Source organism: Mixophyes fleayi, chromosome 2 (assembly GCF_038048845.1).
Source record: "Mixophyes fleayi isolate aMixFle1 chromosome 2, aMixFle1.hap1, whole genome shotgun sequence".
NCBI classification, from domain to species: domain Eukaryota; kingdom Metazoa; phylum Chordata; class Amphibia; order Anura; family Limnodynastidae; genus Mixophyes; species Mixophyes fleayi.
In genome coordinates this window covers 159,892,555-159,916,234 of record NC_134403.1, presented here as the reverse complement: position 1 = coordinate 159,916,234, position 23,680 = coordinate 159,892,555, and the positions used below count along the sequence as shown (strand labels likewise).

The 23,680-nt window shown below is 40.4% G+C and overlaps 1 protein-coding gene across 2 annotated transcripts in view; it reads left to right on the top strand.

Annotated features, from left to right (window-relative positions):
- Positions 1-2,942: 2,942 nt before the first annotated feature.
- GPM6B (glycoprotein M6B) overlaps positions 2,943-23,680 on the top strand; it is an 89,393-nt gene continuing 68,655 nt past the window's right edge. The window contains exon 1 of one of the 2 annotated variants that reach the window (XM_075194837.1): positions 2,943-3,092. In XM_075194837.1, the coding sequence (XP_075050938.1) occupies positions 3,089-3,092 (4 nt within the window). In that variant the 5' untranslated portion in view covers positions 2,943-3,088. The remainder of the gene's footprint in view (positions 3,093-23,680) is intronic. The other variant, XM_075194841.1, reaches the window with a different exon arrangement.

Sequence of the window (23,680 nt, the reverse complement as noted above, 5' to 3'; positions counted from 1 at the left end):
TCAAGTAAAATAATTTAAAGAAGATTCTTAAATCCTTGATTCCTCCCTCTCATTCAAGCCTCACATTCTGTCCCTCTCAAAATCCTGCTACTTCCACCTTCGGAATATATCTAAGATACGTCCCTTTCTCACCACGGAAGCCACGTAAACCCTTGTTCACTCGCTTGTTATCTCTCGCCTTGACTACTGTAACCTCCTTCTCTCTGGCCTACCTGATTCTCGTCTTGACCCTCTTAAGTCTATCCTCAATGCTGCTGCCCGCCTCATTTTTCTCTCCCGCCGCTCTGTATCTGCTGTCTCCCTCCAACAGTCACTACATTGGCTCCCCATACCCTACAGAATTATATTTAAACCCGTCACCCTCAAAGCTCTTAGTCAATCTTCCCCTCCCTACATCTCCAATCTCATCTCTACCTACACTCCTACCCGCCCCCTCCGCTCTGCCTTTGACCGCCGCCTCACTACTTCACTGATCACCTCCTCTCACTCTCATCTTCAGGACTTTGCCTGGGCTGCTCCGCTGCTGTGGAACGATCTTCCACGTTTCATCAGGTTAGCATCTACTCTCAAAGGCTTCAAGCGTGCCCTTAAGACTCATTTCTTTATTCAAGTCTATCAGTCCTCCTCCTATCTTCCTTGTCCTGGCTCTCTCCCTCAGTTAGTACCACCCTATTTGTGTCTCCCCCTTCCCTTTAGGATGTAAGCTTTCATGAGCAGGGTCCTCTTTCCCTGTGTGCTCCTTCTACTGTTCCTTCACCCTCTGTACCTCTTGGCCTGCTTCCCTAGCCCTGTTTTCCCTGTTTTAAGGTTTGGCCTTCTTCTCGCTGATTTCTACCATCCCTTTCACTATCTTTCCCAGATATAATCTGATTTGCTTTACCTTGTCACCTGTGTTTGTATACATTTTTGTATCATGTTGTGTCTTGGTTCTGTTTTCTGTATATGTAATGTACGGCACTGCGGACCCTTTGTGGCGCCTTATAAGTCAAAGATAATAATAATAATAAAAGAAGCTGGAACACAAATAAGAAGCTGGAACACGAATAAGAAGCTGGAAAAACGAATAAGAAGTTGGAAAAATGAATAAGAAGTGAATAAGAATCTGGAACATGAATAAGAAGCTGAAACACGAATAAGAAGCTGGAACACGAATAAGGATCTGGAACACGAATGAGAATCTGGAACACGAATGAGAAGCTGGAACACGAATGAGAAGCTGGAACACGAATGAGAAGCTGGAACACAAACAAGAAGCTAGAACACAAATGAAAAGTGAAAAAGAAGCTGGAACACAGATAAGAAATGAAAAATAAGCTGGAACACAGATAAGAAGTGAAAAAGAAGCTGTAACACGAATAAGAAGTGAAAAAGAAGCTGAAACACGAATAAGAAGCTGGAACACGAATAAGAAGCTGGAACACGAATAAGAAGCTGGACAAAACGAATAAGAAGTGAATAAGAAGCTGGAACACGAATAAGAAGCTGGAAAAACTAATAAGAAGCTGGAAAAATGAATAAGAAGTGAATAAAAAGCTGGAACATGAATAAGAAGCTGAAACACGAATAAAAAGCTGGAACACTAATAAGGAGCTGGAACACTAATAAGGAGCTGGAACACTAATAAGGAGCTGGAACACTAATAAGGAGCTGGAACACGAATAAGGAGCTGGAACACGAATAAGGAGCTGGAACACGAATAAGGAGCTGGAACACGAATGAGAAGCTGGAACACGAATGAGAAGTTGGAACACGAATGAGAAGTTGGAACACGAATGAGAAGCTGGAACACGAATGAGAAGCTGGAACACAAAGAAGAAGCTGGAACACGAATGAGAAGCTGGAACACAACAAGAAGCTAGAACACAAATAAAAAGTGAAAAAGAAGCTGGAACACAGATAAGAAGTGAAAAAGAAGCTGGAACATGAATAAGAAGTGAAAAAGAAGCTGAAATACGAATAAGAAGTGAATAAAAAGTTGGAACACGAATAAGAAGCTGGAACACGAATAAGAAGTAAATAAAAAGCTGGAACACGAATAAGAAGCTGGAACACGAATAAGAAGTGAATAAAAAGCTGGAACACGAATAAGAAGCTGGAACACGAATAAGAAGCTGGAACATGAATAAGAAGCTGGAACACGAATAAGGAGCTGGAACACGAATAAGGAGCTGGAACACAAATAAGGAGCTAGAACAGGAATGAGAAGCTAGAAAACGAATGAGAAGCTGGAACACGAATGAGAAGCTGGAACACAAAGAAGAAGCTAGAACACAAATGAAAAGTGAAAAAGAAGCTGGAACACTGATATGAAGTGAAAATTAAACTGGAACACGAATAAGAAGTGAAAAAGAAGCTGGAACACGGATAAGAGATGAAAAAAAAGCTGGAACACGAATAAGAAGTGAAAAAAAAAGCTGGAACATGAATAAGAAGTGAAAAAAAAGCTGGAACACGGATAAGAGATGAAAAAGAAGCTGGAACACTGATAAGAAGTGAATAAGAAGCTGGAACACGAATAAAAAGTGAAAAAGAAGCTGGAACACGGATAAGAGATGAAAAAGAAGCTGGAACACGAATAAGAAGTGAATAAGAAGCTGGAACACAAATAAGAAATGAAAAAAGAAGCTGGAACACAAATAAGAAGTGAAAAAGAAGCTGGAACATGAATAAAAAGTGAAAAAGAAGCTGGAACACGGATAAGAGATGAAAAAGAAGCTGGAACATTGATAAGAAGTGAATAAGAAGCTGGAACACGAATAAAAAGTGAAAAAGAAGCTGGAACACGAATAAGAAATAAAAAAAGAAGCTGGAACATGAATAAGAAGTGAAAAAGAAGCTATCTTCAGCCTGATTTCTTTTACTGGTGTGATATCAAACTGCCTGGTTGCTCCTCCCCAAAGCTGGGTCCCATGACTTCACCGGCCCTCCTCCCCAGGCACTGCTGAGGTTGTCAGGCTGTTCAGGCTACTACAGTTCCAATGAAGTGAGAGCAAGCAGCACCACATCTATCCCATCCCACCGCAGCACAGAGGACACTCACACAAAGCAGATCAGGGGGCAGAGGATAGGGCTCAACAGAGACGAAATCATGGGTAAGTTTACTGAGGAATGTCATCTCTTTCCCCTTCCCTGTTTGTTCTGCAGAGAATTCCCTTACATGCTGCAATGTCTACTATAGCAAATTGGGGATGTGCTCAAAACTTTGGAAACTTTCATTTGTTTGAGTTAACAGATGTTCATTTTAGGAGGGTGTTAATTTGGTTTGTGCGTGATGAGAAGAATATGACTATGTGTCCTAGCTAATAACCCATCGGAAATTAGGGAGATGAGGTTTTATTATTCAGCGTGGTTAAAATGAGCTTAGTGTGTGAGAATTACACTGTCCTCTTGTTTGAGTTATTAAGTCATTTAATGAGAAGTCGGCTAAAATTAGAATTACACAGGCTGTCAAAGCAGTCAGTGTTCATGTACACATCGCCAGAAGTGATTTACTGAGTGCTTTGCTTTAACCTATCTGATTAAATAATTATTTAACCGCACTGACATTTATAGCTGTTGCCTGGGTTTTAAAATCCACATCCCAGCTTTTAGTTTCTGGGATATAAAATACCACTTTGATTTAAGATGAAGAGTCCTCCTGCCTTTCTCATTAACTCTTTGATGCCACTTTGAGTAACAATAAAAAAATATTTTGTTTTAAATAATGCATTTTCCATGATTCTGGTCCATTCTGGACGTCCTCTGCAAGTGGTCTCTGTGCAGTGATTTAAATACGCTATATGGAATTTCTGTACACAGCAGGTTTCTAACCAATTCCTAACACATTCATTAGGCCCTGGTGTGACCCTTCTTTGGCAGGGTTTAAACAATTCAGTGTCTCATTCCGGAGACCTAATTAAAGATGATGTGTTAGGGTGAAGTTTTCTACCTGCTGCAAAATGCAATTAACAGTTTGCATGTTGGTAGTTTAAAACCACTCCGATATTACACGTTATAGTGTCTGTTAGGAAGGTTTCACACAGGTTGCCCATCAAGCAATCAGTCAGTTCACACAAATAGGAAAAAATAAGTCATTGTCAGATGCTCACACATTCTGCATGCAAACCCATCTGGCATATTACAATGTTTGATCTGAATCAGACTTGCATTTGTCAATCAAGAGAGAATTTCAGTTTGCTTGCTTTTAAAATAAAACTTCTTGTTAAATGTGTAGATAAGTTAAACAGTCACTCTTTTATTTTTATGCTATCTCTTAGTGATGGGCAACCTGAGCAACACTTCAAGAGCCACACATTATCATAGTAATAACTTAAAACAATACATGTAATCAAAGAAAGAGCCACCTAGCTGTAATAACATACCAGCAGGCAGTGTAAACAAGTGTAGCAAGCTATAACAAACAGATTTGATAGTAGAGTAGGAAGGAGCTTGCGGCCACAGGTGAAGGCTCGGGGGGCTGCCTGTTGCCTATCACTGGTATATAATCTGCGTACGCCTAGTGTATGGGGTTTAAAGAGCAAGAGGGCAGAACTTTCCCAGTTTTGTGGAGCAGTGATAAAAAATAATTTCATTTAGCAGAGTGAGCAGGGGCAGGGGGACATGTGCCCCCCAGGCCGGTCCCATCGTGGGCTACCTTGGGCTGAGGCACTGCGCCACCTGTATTTTATTTTATTTGAAATGTTCCCAATAGGCTACTGAGTCAAGTCTTGCCCCTTGGCTAAAATTTGTCAACCCTCCCCTGAGCGTAAGATTATTGAAATGAGGTAAATGGGTGGAGAGAGTGCAGTTTTAGGGTATACTAACCAACCTTTTTAAAGTTCTTTCTGGGAGATCCCAGGCAGGAGGGGGGTGTCAAAATGCCGCGATTCACCGCGAATCGCGTCATTTTTACAGCAAGAGGCCGTTTGCGGGATATCTACCTGCTCTCCCGGATATTCCGGCAGAGTTGGCAAGTATGTTTTAGGGGTGTCCTTGCTTTGTGAAGGGGCAGACATTCGTTTTCACTCAACAAAACAATTCAATTCTGAGTTTGTAGTGTTTGCACTTCGGGGGAGAAGTGCAGTTCTAGGTGCACGTTTGCCAAATGTAAGATTCAAATTGAAAAAACAAAAATGTTATGTTATCAATGCAGTTCCAGATTCTCCTCACAATGATTAATATTAGCCATAAATGAGGCTGTATCGGGCCTTAAATTAGGAGAAAAGCTGCAAGTTTAATGTAATGAATGGGGTGGTTCTAAAGTGGTAGAATTTTGGACTTTGAATTGTTTACCACTCAATTAAAAAAATCTGCTGTCTCCATGGAACATGATTTCTGAACCATTGCGTGTCACAGGCAGGTGATAAAACCACTGAGTACTTTTCCACATGTTGACCTATCTTAACAATTTGGTTTTGTTCTCATGAAAACAGATGGATTTTAAAGTGGAACTAAACTAAAACTCCTTTAATTTTAGAGCAGAAATTTGAGACATCTATTTGATGTGAAGTTGGTTCATTCCACTAAAGCCAACACTTCTTTCTTTTGGGTGCCAGACTCTGAAAAACAGTAATTGTAGAGTACTTCCTTTAATTCTCTCAACCCTGATGCTTTAGGGTCCACAGTACAGAGAAGATAAGCACTTGGGGGTATATCTACTAAACTGCAGGTTTAAAAAAGTGGAGATGTTGCCTATAGCAACCAGATTCTAGCTGTCATTTTGTAGACTGTACTAAATAAATGATAATTTGTTCAAACCCGCAGTTTAGCAAATATACCCCTTAGCGTTAAAGGATTGTTCACTGACAGATGATTAAATAGTTACTTGCACATGTCCTTCTGCAGCCTATAGCATCTTTTAGCATATACATGGCTTTATGCTTTCTAGCTTCCTCCTAGTAAGGAGTTGTTCATTTTCATTGCCCTTGGATATGACCTCCATCTCTCTTTGGCTCTGTGAATTGTATACAGTTGTAATTAGAAAATAGCTCTGTCACGTCCAGTGGGAACAAAAAGTAACAGCTCTGCTTGGAAGACCTAAATGTTTTAATAAGAAGCCAGAACAATAAGGCAATGTTTAGCAAAACCAAAGGTCTAAGTGAAATTAAAAAAAATAAAATAAATGGTGGACATCCTTATTTTAAACTTTATGTAGAACAGTGGTGGGCAACAAGCGGCCCACCAAGATCTCGCCTGTGTCTCCCAGCCTGCTGCTTCTGATTCCAGTTTTTCTTTGCAAGCAGAGAATAAGACTGATTGGGTACAGCTGGCTTCCTCGGCATGTGAGGGGTGGTGTGTGTGGCATGTGAGGGGCGGTCTGTGTGGCATGTCATGGGCATGTGAGGGGCAGTCTGTGTGGCATGTGAGGGGTGGGGTGTGACATGTCATGGGCATGTGAGTGGTGGTGTGTGGCATATCATGGGCATGTGAGGGGCGGTCTGTGCGGCATGTCATGGGCATGTGAGGGGTGGCATGTCATGGGCATGTGAGGGGTGGCATGTCATGGGCATGTGAGGGGCGGTCTGTGGGGCATGTGAGGGGCGGTCTGTGGGGCATGTGAGGGGCGGTCTGTGTGGCATGTGAGGGGCGGTCTGTGTGGCATGTGAGGGGCGGTCTGTGTGGCATGTCATGGGCATGTGAGGGGCAGTCTGTGTGGCATGTTTTGTCCCTGGAAATTACCTTGTTTTTCATAATTAAATAGCTGCCATGTACCACTACTCTTACTATAAATACAGCTCAATGCTTCTGTTAATTTTCTGACTGTTGTAATATGTATTTAAAGATTCCAATTAAATTGCTGGCATTATTCTGTAGCCAGACCATGTTTAGTGCAGGTGTATAGATGCACCTGACCATCACCTATGTGATAGATGAATGGTAATTGAAGTGAAATTGTCTGCTGCAGCAGGCCGTCTTATCAGTCAATATAAATATGGCAGCTCACAATCAGCAATTATCCTCTTGAAAACAGAGCTGTTCTGACAGCCAAGGAAACAAAAGCTAAGAGTACAGGTCACCCTTTAAAAAAACAAATATTTTTGTACAGATTTATTAAGAATATTTCAATACAATAAACAGTAAAATTTTAAGTTTTATCTTTCTTATAAAAAATTTCAGTGCTTTTTTCTTGATATTATTAAACCAAATTCTGTTAAGATCATTTATTAATCTCCTTGCTCATAAGCAAATAACCTTTAGCTTATTCATGAAATTGTTAATTAAGTGGTGTCAGAAAATAATTTGTCAAGTACAGTTTTTATTGCATAAGTAAGATAAAGGTCCTGCCATTAATACAGTCCTTTAATCATACTTGCCTGCTCTCCCAAAATGTCCGGGAGACTCCCGAATTCCGGGTATGTCTCCTGGACTCCCAAGAGAGCAGCCAAATCTCCCGCAACCTTTGCTTGACAGGCCTTAATGATGCAATTCATGACGAATCACTTCATTTTGTACCCGTCCCCGCAAGAAAATGCAGATTTTGTTGCAGGGGCAGGCCAAAGTGGCACAATTTGCCAAGCCCCACCTCCTTCCGCCCTTTGACCACATCCCTTTTCAGGGATCTCCTTCCTTAATATAGGCAAGTATGCCTTTAATGCTACATGTTATAATAAATCATCACTTAAGAAAGTTTTGTTTCTCAAAGTAAAACTGCACAGGTGCTGTAACCCACAATACCAAGACATATGACTTTATTTTTAATCTGCACTGGAACAAGTTGGATACAATGGATTTTTTTCACGTAGAGTTGCATTTGATTCCATAACCTTCCTGCTCCAGTTTAAATGTCTGAATTGACTATACGTTGCCATTGTCCCTCCCACTTCAGACTTGCCCACACATGTACACATAGAGTTTAATGATCTCATATAATCTCTACTCTAGTTAACATTATAATCATACTTATCAACTTTCTGAAGTTTGCTTCCGGGAGAGGTTGGCATGAGGGGGGCGGGCCTACAAATGCCGCGATTCCTGGTGAATCGCGCCATTTTGGACCTAATTCTGCCCACTTCACTAGGAAGTGGGCAAATGCGGGAGACTGCCACACTCTCCGGGGAGTCCGTGAGACTCGCCCGAAATGCGGGAGTCACCCGGACATTCCCGAAGAGTTGGCAAGTATGATTATAATGTTCTGATCAGCTACACTTGCCCCTAATGAAACGTATCTTTAAAAAAAAAGAAAAAAAAAGGCTACTTTGATAATGGTTTAGAGCAGGCATGGTCAACCTGTAGCTCTCCAGGTGTTGTGAAACTGCAATCCCAACATAGCCAGCTAATAACTGGCAGGGTATCTGCTGGCAAAGCATGCTGGGGCGTGTAGTTTCACAACATCTGGAAAGCCAAAGTTTGTCCAGACCTAGTTTAATTTATTTATTCACTATTTTTTTAAATACCCACCTCACCTCCTGCACAAACACACCTGTGTACTATACTGTATGTACAATGAAATGAGTAGAGTTAATGCAATACTCTGAGCAATGGCTGCACAGAGCAGCTCCCGGGGCACCCAGTCAGTAAGTCAATAGCATCCTTGGTAGGATGGGAATCTGATTTAAGGATAATAACCCATTTAAAGATTTTCATTACCAGATATTTATACAAAATTACTAAGTGCTTGTTTCTGCAAATTGACCTAAATTATGTCCATTGATTGTTTTGTAGTACAGTATATTATAAAGCTGATTTATATAGTAGATATGTTTTTATTGTAGAATGCTGCATATTTCACTACATGGGAAAAAGTAATATTAAAACACTCACAATTCACACAAAGACAGCGCTGACTGTACCACCACATTTCCAATCCTTTCTCTAATATTATAATGTTCCTAATCAGACCTCTGTTTTATTTTTGTTTTTTTACATGGACTCACTAGCTCCTTTTGGTGGAATACACAATTTGGTGGCAGCATTTGTAAAATTTTATTTTGAGCATACTTTATACTACTGTAACTGGAGCTTGGGTTTCCAAGTGCCAGCAAGATTGCCATAGGAATACGTTTGGGGATGCTTCTCTTTATTGAACACTAGAAGTTTGTGATTTAAGTATCTAGCTCAATAAACAGGATGGGAAGCATGTACGAGAAAATTGTTTTAGTAAAATGAACCAGTGTTTCAGTGAGGCTCCGCTCACCTCTATCAGGATAACTGTACAGTGAAGCGGCCACAGTGCACGCCCTCTTTCCCCCGTCTGCAGAGGGCGATGTACTGTTGCCACACTCTCCTGTGATTTGTACTTGTGTGACACACAAACATAGTGCGTGAGTGCAATTACCATGACAACAACACTACAGTGATATGCTATAATGGAGGAACTGTGTCTGAGGATGTGGGTCTGCCTGTAATTGGCTGCGGTGATACACATGAATGCTGTTGCCAAGCACCCAAGATACACAAAGCAAAGAAGCCGCAGATGTGATATAATACAGTTCAACATTCCCAGTCCTCCAGTCCCCCACCTAATTGACCTCCTCCCAGTCTCCCCCTACCCCCCTCCCACTCCTGCCCTCCCTCCTGTCCCCCTCTTACCTCCCACCTTTTCATTCTCCTCTCCCCCCCCCCCTCCCTCTCCATCTCTGCCTCCGTTTCCCCATTCCCTCCTCCTACCATTGCGTCTCTGTCCATCCTACCCTCCCCTTAGATTGTACGCTCCTTCGAGCAGGGCCTCCTCTCCTCCTGTTCTCCACCACCTTAACTCTGCTCTCCAGCTCCTTGTCTCTTCCGTGAGGTCCTCCTGCCCTCCTACCCCTCTCTCTACCCCGCTGGGGGCTCTCACCTCTCATCTAGCTGTACATTGAGCTTCTGAGTTACTGTGCTTTTTGTTAACTGTATCGTGCTGTCTCACCCTGTATCGTGTTTCTGTCTATGCCTGTACGGCGCTACGGATACCTAGTGGCGCCCTATAAATAAAAATGAATAATAATAACATTGTGATGTCAAATTACAACAGGGATTACATGCTTTGCATAAATAATAGTAACTGATATAAAAATTAAATGAGGCCTGCCGTTCTAGAGAAATATATTTGTATCAAGTTACCAAGTTTTCATCTCTGCAAACCAAATTATTAATGCACACACATGGGTGTTAGGATATAGAGAGGAAATCAATAGGAGCAAAGCTGTAACTAGAAATGTTAGCGCCTGGGACAAGAAGGAACATTGACACCCCCATAGCCCCAAAACTATGTCTCAATTATCCTAAAAATATTCATGTCCCTTGTGCTCCCCTTCAGCTTTGCACTCTGGGCAATTGCCACTCTCTCATAGCCCTAGTTACGGCGCTGAATAGGATGAAAAAAAATACTTATGAATTATACATGTACTGCTGTACTATGTAACTAGACCATTTTTGGTGTTTGTGTTTAATATGTTTGTTGCCCATCTAACTACCATTCCAGGCACTTTAAAATTGTACCTCTGAAAAACTCCACCGAGTGTCTCTGGTGCAGTGAGGCCCATGATGTGACTCTGGTGACCTCCCTCCGTCCATTGTTAACAACAACAGGTCCAGGATCCAATAGAATGGTGACACACAGCTGGGGCCTCAAGTGTTAGTATACCATTGTTCTAGGACGGTTGTGTTGTTCCCAACAAAATGTGTTTAGTTCTGCCATGAAACATCAGAAATGCGAGTTGTTTTGTAAATTTAAGGGCTCCGTTGTTTCAGGAATCATTGGGTCAGATTTAGAAACTGTTTAAATTGTTAGTCACCCTATAGAAAACAGAACCTTGAAGACCCTTTCTTGGCCATTAGGATAGCAGGAGGCTTATTAGATGCAAAAGACTACAGTTATTGGGGGATATGGGCGAATAAATAACATCTTTAGTCACTGACCTTTAAGTTTAGAAGTGAAACAAAAATACTGCTACCCCAGTGTGGAACCTTAAAGTGTTTATGCAAAATAAACCGTATTCTTATAAGTAAAAGATGATTCATTGCATGTTGAAATATGCGATAAGGTAGAGCTGACTTAGAAGTAATACTTCTGTTTAATTGTTTCAGTTTAAATATGCTAGTAGTGAAACATGTTTTAAAAGTGGATGCTTTCCAATTTTCAAAGGCACATTATACCTTATTGCTTAACACTTATAGCAAAAGAAAATTAAAAACTGCTAAGAAAAGCTATGGGCACACACATTTCTGCACAAAGAACATTAATTATCTGCCTATTTACACATGGATGACAGTCAGTACCATTGTGTTGTATCAACTTTACTCATATATTGACCATGAATGGAATGGTCCCTTGTGTACATATTATTATGACCACTATACAATATTTACATAACACTGCAAGTGTGTTGTAACAAAGCAGCATAGTTTCCCATTTAATGTACTATTGGTATTAAAATGAATGGGCAACCTGGCATGCTTCAACAGGGCCGCACATTATCCTTAATTTAAAATGTAAATATAGCCCACAGTCTCCTTGGCACTGCCATATCACTTACGCCAAAATGCCCCTACACAGCACTCGCTTGTGCCAAAATTTCACCACATGCCACTTAAACTTCCCACTTGATCTGAGATTTGAGATGTATGAAGGGATGGTGTTGTTGAGGGCTTTGTATGTAAGGGTGAGTAATTTGAATTGGATTCTGGAGAACACAGGGAGCCAGTGTAGCAATTTGCAAAGTGGTGCAGTGAGAGATGGATTGAAGTGTGGATATACGGGTGTCTGAAACGCCTGATAGCATGAGGTTGCAGTAGTCAAGACGGGAGATGATGAGAGAATCGGTAAGAGTTTTGGTAGCATGTTGAGTAATAAAAGGGCGTATTCTGGCAATGTTTTTAAGGTGGAATCTACAGGACTTGGAGAGAGTCTGGATGTGAGGAATAAAGCAGAAGGTGGAGTGTGACACCAAGGCAGCGAGCTTGGGAGACTGAGGAAATTGTGGTGTTATTAACAGTGAGGGAGATTTGAGGGGAGGTGGTGACTCTGGCAGGAGGGAAGATAATAAGCTCTGTTTTGGATATGTTGAGCTTTAGGTATCATTGGGAGATCCATGTGGAGATAGCGAACAGTTGGTTACATGAGATAGTACAGAAGGGGGAGAGGTCAGGAGAAGAGATATAGATTTTGGTGTCATCAGCGTAGAGCTGGTACTGGAGGCCAAATTAGCAAATTAGTGCCTCAAGAGAAGAGGTGTACAATAAAAAAAGAAAAGGGCCAAGAACAGAGCCTTGTGGGACCCCAACGGATAATGGGAGTGGAGGGGTGCATGTATCTGAGGTAGAAACACTAAGGGAGCAGTTCAATAGGCTGGAAGTGAACCTGGAAAGAATTGTGTCATGAAGGCCAATGAAGTAAAAGGTGTGTAGGAGAAGAGGATGATCCACCGTGCCAAAAGCAGCATATTGGTCCTGGAGAATGAGTTTAGAGAAATGACCCTTAGGGGTATATTTTCTAAACTTTGAGTTTGAAAAAGTGGAGATGTTGCCTATAGAAACAATCAAATTCTAGTTATCTTTTATTTAGTACATTCTACAAAATGACAGCTAGAATCTGATTGGTTGCTATAGGCATCATCTCCACTTTTTCAAACCTGCAGTTTAGTAAATTTACCCCTTAGACTTTGCAGTTATTAGATCATTGATCACTTTTGTGAGCGCAGTTTCAGTAGACTTTTGGGGTTGGAAGCGTGACTGCAGAGAGTCTAGAATGAACTGAGAGGAGGGAAAGTGAGACAGGCGTTTGTACTCCCTCAAATAGTTGTGAGGCAAAGGGGGGGGGGGAGAGAAATAGGGCGTTGGAGAGAGAGGCTGGATCAAGAGATGGTTTCTTTAGATTTGATGAGATGAGCTCATGTTTAAAGTAGGATGGAAATATGCCAGTGGAGAAAGACAGGTTGAAGAGGTGAGTTAGTGGTGGGTATGCAGTGGAGGATGGGGAGAGGAGAAGTTGGGAGGGAATAGGGTCGGGGGACAGGTTGTAGGGTGAAATGAGGAGATGAGTGCAGAGATTTTGTCTTCAGTTACTGGAGAGAATGAATTAAGGGTGTGGATTGGGGGAATGTAGGATGTAAAAACAGTCTAAAAATACCTTCACAGCAAGAGATGGCAGAATAAGGAGGGAGAGCACACACTTCACTCCTCATTTTCTGCCAATTGGATGTTTGTTTATTATTATTTATTAACAGTTTATATAGCATGTATATAATATGCAGCAGTTTACAGAGAATATGGAATATGTAATCAGTCACTACAGTCCCTTCCCCAGTGGAGCTTACAATCTCATTACACAGACACACACACACTATTCTACCAGTATATCTTGGCGTGTGAGAATAGGCTGGAGTACCATACTACATGCAAACTCCACACAAATAGGTCCCATGACCTCTGCACCATGAGGCCCCAGGAGGTGAGTGAAGAGGCTGCAAAAGGACACTTGTGTGTGTGAGAATCCAAGAAGTGGCAGAGAGGACACAGGGGTTACATAAGAAACCAGACTAGTCAGAGTAGGGCACAAAGCCGAGACCGCAGGTGATGGCTTTCTGGGCTCCCATTGCCCACCTTATATATGCCCTTAGGTATTTTGAGGCGATGCACTTGACAATATTTTAGGCAGTATCTTCATATAAAAAGAAACTTTTTGCAGTTTTGATGTGCAAAGGGACATTAGTAAAACCTGTTTGAATACTCTGATCTGTCTTTAGACGTTGAGTTGCTATAAACTTGGAAAGCAAATGTCCCAGCTTGACTGACACTTGATGGGAATCTCCTATGCTAGCAGAAAACATATGGCTTAAATAGAAGACTTCAAAACGTCATAGGCATTCACATGCTTTGAATATATACATTCATCATGTGATTCACATATGAAATACATTATAGAACAGTGGTCCCAGTCATATGTGTAGTTTACAGGGTTCATTCATATGGGCCCTTGTGTTGCCACCTACCCAAAGTGAGACATGTAAATAAAATACACTGATAGTGCATAAACAAGGTACAGGAAAAAATGTTAGACTATAACCTGTGTGTTTTGCACTAGTGTCGAGCGTAACTACAATTTGCAATGCCAATAGGGGGACATGTATCTGGTCCCACTGCCGTATGAAATTCCCTGTACCATACGGTTTAGTTACTTGATATCTTTACTAGAACTTAAACGATAAATACAGTTCAGTTTCTCTATACTATTCTACATGTAATGCCTGTCTTGGCCTGTATCCATTGTTTCCAAACCCAACAGCTGTTTTTTATAGAAGTGAATTAGCATTAAACCAGTGCTGCGAATTCAAGTCATAGGCTCCTAAAAGAAAAAACAGAGATGACTGTTGGAATAGTTGGAAAGTCTTGACATACAGAAAATACATTAAAAACTTAGCTTTGAAAGAAGTACAAAAATATGTATGCATTGGAAACTCTGTATTTGTGGCTTAAGCAAATAATAATAAGGCGGAACTACTCAGATTTTTGTCTATGGTGCTAGCGTGGATATCTGAAAGTCGATATACATTAAATCAACTCATTAAATTACGCCAAACTTTGTAGCGCACTTTAACGTTCTATTATGGTTTTTTTATGTTGTTGTTTTTTACTGCTTAATTTTAAGTTTGTGCTGGTCCACTCCTGACCTTCTGTATATTCTATATTTTGTAGTTTCTAAGAAAGTAAGCCCAATGTTGACTACACTTTTGCCTTTACAGTCTAGTTTTACACAGCATAAATAGTGAAATGTATTTTTTTTTTAGTGCTGAGTTTCACAAAGTATTTATCATCCATTAAATGCAACTGAAAACTAGGACTATTTAATTACAGCCAGTCTCAAATGTGAGCAATTCAATTCCTTAGCTTTATACTTACATTTCTGCATGCTTCACTATATTCCTATTTTGTTTTTATTTATTTTGTATATTTTACGTATTCTTTATATGTTGCAAGAAATAATCAACAGTGTTCAAAAATAATAGTGCGCATATAACAAACCTGGCAAGCAGCAACATAAGAAAGTTAAATTCTTATTTTGTTTGTTATAAAACAGACCTTTTTTCTGTTTTACACAAATGGGTGAGAACATATGTACGGACTTTTCATTCACAAGGTTAGGAAAATAAAAAACAAGATCATCTAAAACCCCCTCTATCTCCCACCCCCCATTCTAATAGACCTGAGTTGCAAATGCAACTAAAGGGTTCAGATTTGCACCTGAACCAACCATGTTGCAATGTAAAGGGTGGAAACATATGTTTTATTTTGCATTCAAAGAATAATACTGTCTGTTTCCGCAAGTAACAAACAAATACTGGCCAATTGTTTTAACTGTGATTTAGAGTTGAGTTGTGCGCATCCATCCTAACTCTAAATATCCACATTTTTCATTTGCAGATAAAGTAGATTTAGAAATGAAGGGAACTGTTTTTACCCAGGTTCAAAATTGCAAGTTCTGGCTGCTCTAGATGAAGCCCTTTGTCTTTTTTAAAATAGCATGGCATCACCAAGTACTGCGCTACTCTACATATTGCAGTATTCTAACTGGACTAATATGGCCATGGTTTAATCTGATTGTCTGGCTGAATCATTTGTGTGAATGGAGCCTTGGCTTTTGTTCACCGCATGGTGTAACTCTCTCACAATGACTAGTCATGTGATGCCATTGTGTTGGATGGAATCGTTCACATGGGAAACTGTCAGTTTGACAATCTCTTTCTAATACTGCCACAATATGGTAAATAGCAGCAATATATTCATTGTCTAAAGGCTTGAACTTTTTCATTCAGAAGTGTCTTCATGCCATTAGTTAGCATTTCTGGGTTAGTTAATTGGGTGCAACAGAAATGAATTACACAATAAAACACAAACTTTCATTTATATCTTGTACATCACATTATCAACCACAACTTGTGTTTGAGAAAGATTATCTTTTATCTGTCACAACCAGTGTGTTAAAAAAAAAAAAAGTTGTGGGACACTGATCTGCATGTAGGGAAATAGAAGTTTGAACGCTATTTTATGCATCTGGTGTACGAGAATCAGGCCGTGTGTGGTTGGTTGTTTAATCCCCAATTTCAATGACTGGATTGCATGGTATGTAGCCAATTTAAGGTGTATTTAAAAAATAAATATTGCAGCTTCTGTGCTGATTTCAATCCTGTAATGTTTCCTTATGCAAAAGTAGAATGTAATGTACAGTATACATAGTTGATATGCTTAGAGAGTTGAAAATACATTCCTTTATTTGTGTAATGCTTTCTGCATTTATGTTCATGAATAAGAATTTACTTTTCACATGTAAGAATTGTATTATGTTTTTCTGTTTTTGTTTTTTTTGTGTTGGATAGAAGGTTATTGCCAAGTAATTAAACCTCTCCAAATATACTCTCTTGGTGCACAGGTGACTTTGTATTTCTGAGCCAAATATCAAGCTTGGGGTTCTATATACAAAGTCTCTAAAACATGGGTTTTTTTGTTTTCTGAGAAGGGTGACATGGAGTTATGGCTTTATTAAAGGGGTCTGTCGTGCCTACCATAATGATCTTTAGCTTGGGAAGTGGAAGAGCTTCTAAATTAAACTCACAGGTGGTAGTGAAGGTAACTGCAGGCAGCCTTTTTAATACACACACAAAATAATTTACTCTAGTTTGCACTACTGAATGTGCTACTGTGTAGTGTCAGATATGTTAGAATGTATACTTGGATAATTCATTTCAAAGATTTTTTCTTTTTTAATGTATTTTTTTTTATTTATCTATTAAAGCACATAAAACGTGTGAACCAGCCCGTATGGTTGGGACTGAGGGCAATTGATTTTATATGATTATAAACCAATATGATTGGTTTTGGAAATGTAATCTCCAACATCATGGTCAGTGTGGTTTTTCACCAAATTAAAACATGCCCAGTAATGTACGCTCTCGGCTTCAATACTAGGACTGACACCTGCAGCAATTTGCCTGGGATGCCCCCAGTATTCAATTTATCTGAGAAACAAAAGTACAAATCTGTTTTGTGACGAAGTAATTGTGTATTTCCCAGCACATAAATATGCCTATTTTGTTGGATGTCTTTTTGTAGCAGTTTTCAAACATTCTATTCAGAAAAGGCAAACCAGAATATGGAGCTTTTGCACACAGCAACTTGAATGTGTGTTAGTGGCATGCCTCTAGTTCAAAGCAACAAGGATATGTGTGAAAATGAACCGCTCAGCAGAAATGCATAGAATGAACATAGTTGCCAACTGTCTGCAGTTAGTTCATTACAATATTAAAATTAGTAACATTGTCAGTGACCAGAACATTCATGGTCAAATACGTAAAACCTTAGAGTGTCCCTGAAAATCGCACAGAACCACATTTGTTGTTTCAGATGCTAATTTGCATTTAATAACTGCTGTTCTGGTTTGAATTGCTGGAAATGTAACAAATAATGCTACTATAAAATAAAGCTGCTCTACAACCTTGTGGTCACTATTAGGCATAGGTTGCTACTGTATAGTTTGCTGAACATCAAAACCATGTACATCATATGTCCTGCCTGTCCCAGTCACCAGATCACAGCCCAATTGAATACTTATAATCTGGTATGGTGCCTACAATAGCAGTATCTACTATTGTCACCAAGGATAGACTAGAGTTGCATCCATCCAATTAAGTTGCAGACCATTGAAGAATCTATTCCAATTGTAGTTGTGATGGTTTGTGATTAATGCCGCACTGAGGGGGTATTTATGAAAACTGGTGCACAGGAAAAAGCACCCAGATTGCATTGTGGTCATGTTGGGTCACAGACCAGAGGAGGCCATAAGCCACATGATTAATAGCCCTGGCTGTTAATCATATCAGGCTCTTATCATAAGGCCTTGATTTAAAAAAGAATCATACAAACAGTTTATAAACATATGGTTGGCTATCACTGAGAATGAGCAGATAGAGAAAAAGAAATGGCTAAAAAGTTACCTTTTGTTCAAATAAGTAGTGTGATTTTAATACTACTGAAATGTCTCTACAACCTTACTGATGTCCTGTAAAGGACAGTTAATACTACAATATGTTTAGAAACATTTGTAAAACATCTTCATACTTCTGACATGAACTGCATTGGTTTTATTCTGATACTTTTTGACAGTGTAGCATTTTTTCTGTACACCAGAATCTTTGACCTCTGTCCAGAATATTTGACCATACTCTTGCAAACACTTCTGTTCTAAACAAGTAGCTTTCTTTTATTTATTTTTGTAAAAGAATCATTAAAGTACTACAACCTACCAATATCCGGTGAGTCCTCATTTTTCACTATTAATGACATTTCTGTGGCATTGTGTTTGCTGATATTGATGATTCAGTTGCCTGCAGTAAAGGACACACGGGTATATTTTTACTAAACTGCGGGTTTGAAAAAGTGGAGATGTTGCCTATAGCAACCAATCAGATTCTAGTTATCATTTGAGTACATTCTACAAAATAACAGCTAGAATCTGGTTGCTATAGGCAACCTTCCACTTTTTCAAACCTGCAGTTTATACCCCATAGTGTAGAAATGTATGCATGTGTTTTGGGCAGGTAATGTTGCCATGCAGATTTGAAAACGGATGCGCGCACATATCATCCGCTTTCTTGTGCACCCTGTGTCTTTTTTGTTTTGTTTTTTTCTTTTGTCTTTATGAGAAATACATTTAAGCTTATGCTACTGATTCTTTCATTGTCTGTGTAATCTCATGTGATCATTCAAAGCCAATGTTGTAAATTGCAGAGTTTGTTTGAATACTTCCTACAGGCCCAAAACCACAGTGAGTATTCCCATGCTGGAACATAGGATATTCACAATTTTGAATATTTCTTACATGCCCAGAAAATGGGTTCTATGTTGCAGTCATGCAGCACATGTGTATGGGGGCAGCACGTTGGCTTAGTGGTTAGCACTTCTGCCTCACAGCACTAGGGTCATGAGTTCGATGTATGTTTGTAGTATGGGAAGTTTCCCCCCATACTAGAAAAACCTACTGGTAGGTTAATTGGCTGCTATTAAATTGCCCTTAGTCTCTCTCGGTCTGTGTGTGTATGTTAGGGAATTTAGACTGTAAGCTCTAATGGGGCAGGGACAGATGTGAGTGAGTTTCCTATACAGCTCTGCAGGATTTGTGGCGCTATATATGCATTAATAGATGATGTTTCATATATGTTCAGATTTACATAGATGATCTGGAAACCCTTTTACTGTTGCTGGGTTTGTATGTGTGTGTGGATTGGTCAGAAAATATTCTCTTGACTCACAACAGCCATATTTTTGTCAGGTGCACAGTGGCTACTGCTGTCTAGTGGAAATGATATTTGGGAAATGGCTGTTTATAGCCTTTCAAGTCAATGATTTACTCACTGCATACTGCTTGTGCTTCCACCTACACATCATATGCTGTGTGGTTGTGTTATCTCAAGTGGTTTATTTTAATTTTTGCCCGCAGGGGATAGCTTAACAATCCCCCTAGGGGGTAAGTCCACATGAACGATTTCCCTGGTGGCGTTCAGCATGGAAAGTCTGCATTGTTATTGCTGCTGTTGGTATGGACAACATAGGTGGCACAGCATAGAAATCACTGGATCCATATGTTTTCTTGCTTTATGATTTTGGAATGTAATTAATAAATACTCTCTTGGGGATGTGCTATAGTTACTGTTAAGTAATGTCAGATATTTAAGTGAAGTCATGAGGCTGAACAGCGTGTGGTAGATGTAACATGCGCAGCCAATGGGAATAAACCTCTGCAGACCAAAAAGCATTTATTTGGCAGAGTAGAAAGAAAAACATAATTCATATTAACAGGACATATATTTTAAAATCTACTGAACTACTGGTAGGTTCATAGGTTCACTTTAAGCATACCTCCTAACTGATTTTGACGGGACATCCTTATTCATGGACTGCAAAACAGGCGGAAGTGGGTGACAATTTACAGAAATTTGCTTATTTGGGGGTACAGTTCAGGGAGAACAGGGGTGGATATTTTGTCCTGATTTTGTGATTCTATATGTTGGGAGGTATGCTTTAAGTTCTACGGCATACTTGCCAACATTTGTTTTTTGGCTTGGAGATGCCGGCTGGGACGTGGGCATACAGGGGGCGGGGCGCAGAGATCGCGTCATTTTGGCGTTTAAAACGAATTTTGCCGATCAGGGAGATTGCCACACTCGACCGGGAGTCCAGGAGACTCTCGCAAAATGCGGGAGTCTCCCGGACATTTCGGGAGAGTTGGCAAGTATGTTCTACGGATGGGTCTGTAAGGCGAGCTAAGCTGACTCAGTTAATACATACAATGTGAGTCCTTCAGTCTGGTGAAGTAGCTTTAAATCATATGTAACAAAAATACATGGCCTTCACTTAAAGTTAAGAGCAAAGGGGAAAAAAAGTGCCAATTTTGCTTCTAGACAAATCCTATTACAATGCAAGGGGTGCAAATGCATTTATTTATTTTTGCTTGCAGGGAAAATACTGGCAGCTTTGCATGTAGCATACAAATATTGGACAGCTTTATAGTTACACTGAAATTTAGATTTGAGCTAGAACGTACCTCTGCACTCTATCTGCACATTTTAAAACGGACTCCCCCCTGCAGTGACTTTGTTTTGCCAAGGTGCAAATTTGCTCCTTTTTTGCTTTGCCCCTAACTAAAAAACCCCTTGGGGCATAATCAATTAGGTTTGCAGTCCGTGATTACGCAGCCACTGTGCTTTACTCAAAGTAAAACGGTACCGCGAAACCGTGAATTTGCCTTCGCAGCCCTTCCGCCTTATTGCGCACAGTGTGATCGCGGACCACAATGATAATTAAATATGCCCCCATGAGTTTAAAATTGGACCAGCATCCTTAAATCATGGCGTTCGTTTTTGTGTTACTTTTTTTTTTTCTTCTTCTTCTCTTCCTAAGGGATGATTACAGATTTGCTCACAGTTGTCAGTCTGAGAGTGTGTGGGTGTCAGCCGTCAGCTGCTTGTAACAGGCAGAAAAATGTTCCAGTTTCTATGACAAATTAGAAGACAGGCTCTAGAAAATAAAATGCGGGGTAATTTTATTATGTGGGCATTTGTTAGCATTTGGGCTGAGAGTAATAGAAGTCTAATTATGAATCATACTTTTAAGCCTAATAAAAAGTCTACTAAATATAAATTGAACATGAAATTGGTTTAATAATAACCTACCTAATGCTCCCAACCTAACAAATGGTAATAAAGGAATTAAATATAAAAGCCTGTTTTGGAGCTAATTAAGCCTGTAATTATCAGGTTCTCAATGTAGGCAGCGGATGTTAATGTTATATATCTCAGAGTGAGGAAGAAAAATAAATAGAAAGAAAAAGATATTTGTTGCAAGAAATAAAACAAAATAATTTACATGAAATATGAAATTGTGGGTCTTTAAGAGCCTTTATAGTTGTGGTTTATGTCCATACCTAACTCCATACTTGCCAACTCTCCCAGAATGAGAGTGAAGTGGACAGATCCGGGAGATTGATTAGATCCAAAACGCCAGGAATCGCAGCATTTGGCCCCGACCCCGCTGTAAAATGACGCGATTTGCGTCAGTACATCACGGGGGCAGCGTCCAAAATGACGCAATTTTCGGAGCCCCGCCCCCTGCACGCCCACCTTCCCCTGCAGGCTCTCGGATCATACTTGCCATAAGTTGGCAAGTATGCCTTACTCACCAAATGTTTCTGTAAGTACCTGTACATGTCTGGTATAGTTTGGGGACATTGGGTCTTGCTGATTTGTATATGAAAATGGACCTGACCTGGTTCTTCTGCACAGGTTTCTCACGTGTCTTGTCAGTAGTAAATATATGCCACTGCATGGATAACTAGATGAAAAGGCAGCTAATGTGGACATGGATGGGACTCCTCCTCCTGGTAATTTCTGGGATATTGTTCATTACTGCTTGCATTGTGCCGCACTCTGTTCTATACAACCCTGTGCCACAGTTATCCTGATTGCACATTTCTGAAATGACCTGAACCTCTCTTCGGAATAGTCTTCGATCCATACTCTCACTATATAAATAGATGACAAATTTTCAATGCAGTACATTCGCAACCAAAAAACAAACTGTTTTCAGATGCAGCCAGGCAAAATTTGATTATCTGTGGTATGGAATTGAAGAGTGTTACGTAGTCCTACAGATCTCAGAGAACTGCCAAACAATAACTTTTTTTGCCAATGTAATTCTGCCAACAGATGGCACCACAGATAAACATCTTGGCTGGAATTACAGCTAGTTTAAGATAACCTGTGAAGAGTTTAGTATACAGTGGTGTTTATAGAACGTCCCATGACCATCCTATATAATGTAGATAGTGACGCTTGGTCCTGTCCCGCCCCCCTCCCCAGCCACCCATGTAACAATCGTTGCGGGTGAGTACCTCTGCTAGCTCTTATAGCATGACTGGAGATAAATAAACCATATCCTCTGAGTCTTTACTTATTGCACTCTGCTTCCAAATGATTTAAACTAATAGCACTGCACTTGTGATACAGCATTTATAATGTTTCATCACCTTTTAGAGGACACGTCTCTATTCTCTCAAGAAAGTGCATTAAATGTAATGCACCATAATAGCAACATCCTCTGGCTCTGGTACTGTACTGCATAAATCATAGTGACGGAGATTAGCATCTTAACAAAAAGCTGAAAGCTGCTCAAGTTCAAATATATTTAATTTTATACAATCTATTGCAAAAATTGTATTTTGCGGTGTAATGTCAGTAATCTGTTTTTGATTTTAAACTTAGAAAAATATTAGATCTGAAGGGTGAGCTAAACCCGAGGGAAATTAATAGCTGTAGTTTGGGTACGTAACCATTTTGGATTACTGAGCGTTAACAAATTGAGTAGGTGTGGTGATGTACAGCAAGTGTCATGAAGACGGCAGGGACAAGTGCTTTTAGCTTAAAAGGAGTGGGGTGGAGATAGATCGCCCTATCAGCCCAGGTCAGCAATCCCTACCTCCCATTCCCGAATCCTGGTGCAAATGTTCTCTTCCTGATCGAGGTACAGTACAAATGGCCATACGATGCACAGGCTGGAACTGGCAGTTGGAGTATGGTGAGGAGACTCATGGAGGAAGGCAGTGTCAGGTATGGGCTGTGGTTCAGCTATGGAATGTACCTGGGTCCACATATCTATGGGCCTTGGTTCGGTTTGGATGTCGAAAGCCGTGGCAGGTATGGGCTGTGGTTCAGCTGTGGAATGTACCTGGGACCACATATCTATGGGCCTTGGTTCGGTTTGGATGTCGAAGGCCATGGCAGGTATGGGCTGTGGTTCAGCTATGGAATGTACCTGGGTCCACATATCTATGGGCCTTGATTCGGTTTGGATGTCGAAGGCCGTAGCAGGTATGGGCTGTGGTTCAGCTGTGGAATGTACCTGGGTCCACATATCTATGGGCCTTGGTTCGGTTTGGATGTCGAAGGCCGTGGCAGGTATGGGCTGTGGTTAAGCTCTGGAATGTACTTGAGGCCACATGTCAGTGGGCCTTGGTAAGAAGTGGCATGGTCTACTGTAATGCTGCTGGTGCAGTAGTAATGTGACAGGTGAACACTGTACGGTAGTATACAAGGTGGGTAAGCACACATTTATGGTAGTCAGGTGTTTGGAACCCGTACCTTAGAAGAATCTGCCTTGGTACAGTGCAAGTACAGCTCGCCTGGGCTGACTTGCGGTGCATTACGATTAGCACAGAGAGGTGCGGTTTCCGGTTAGCCTG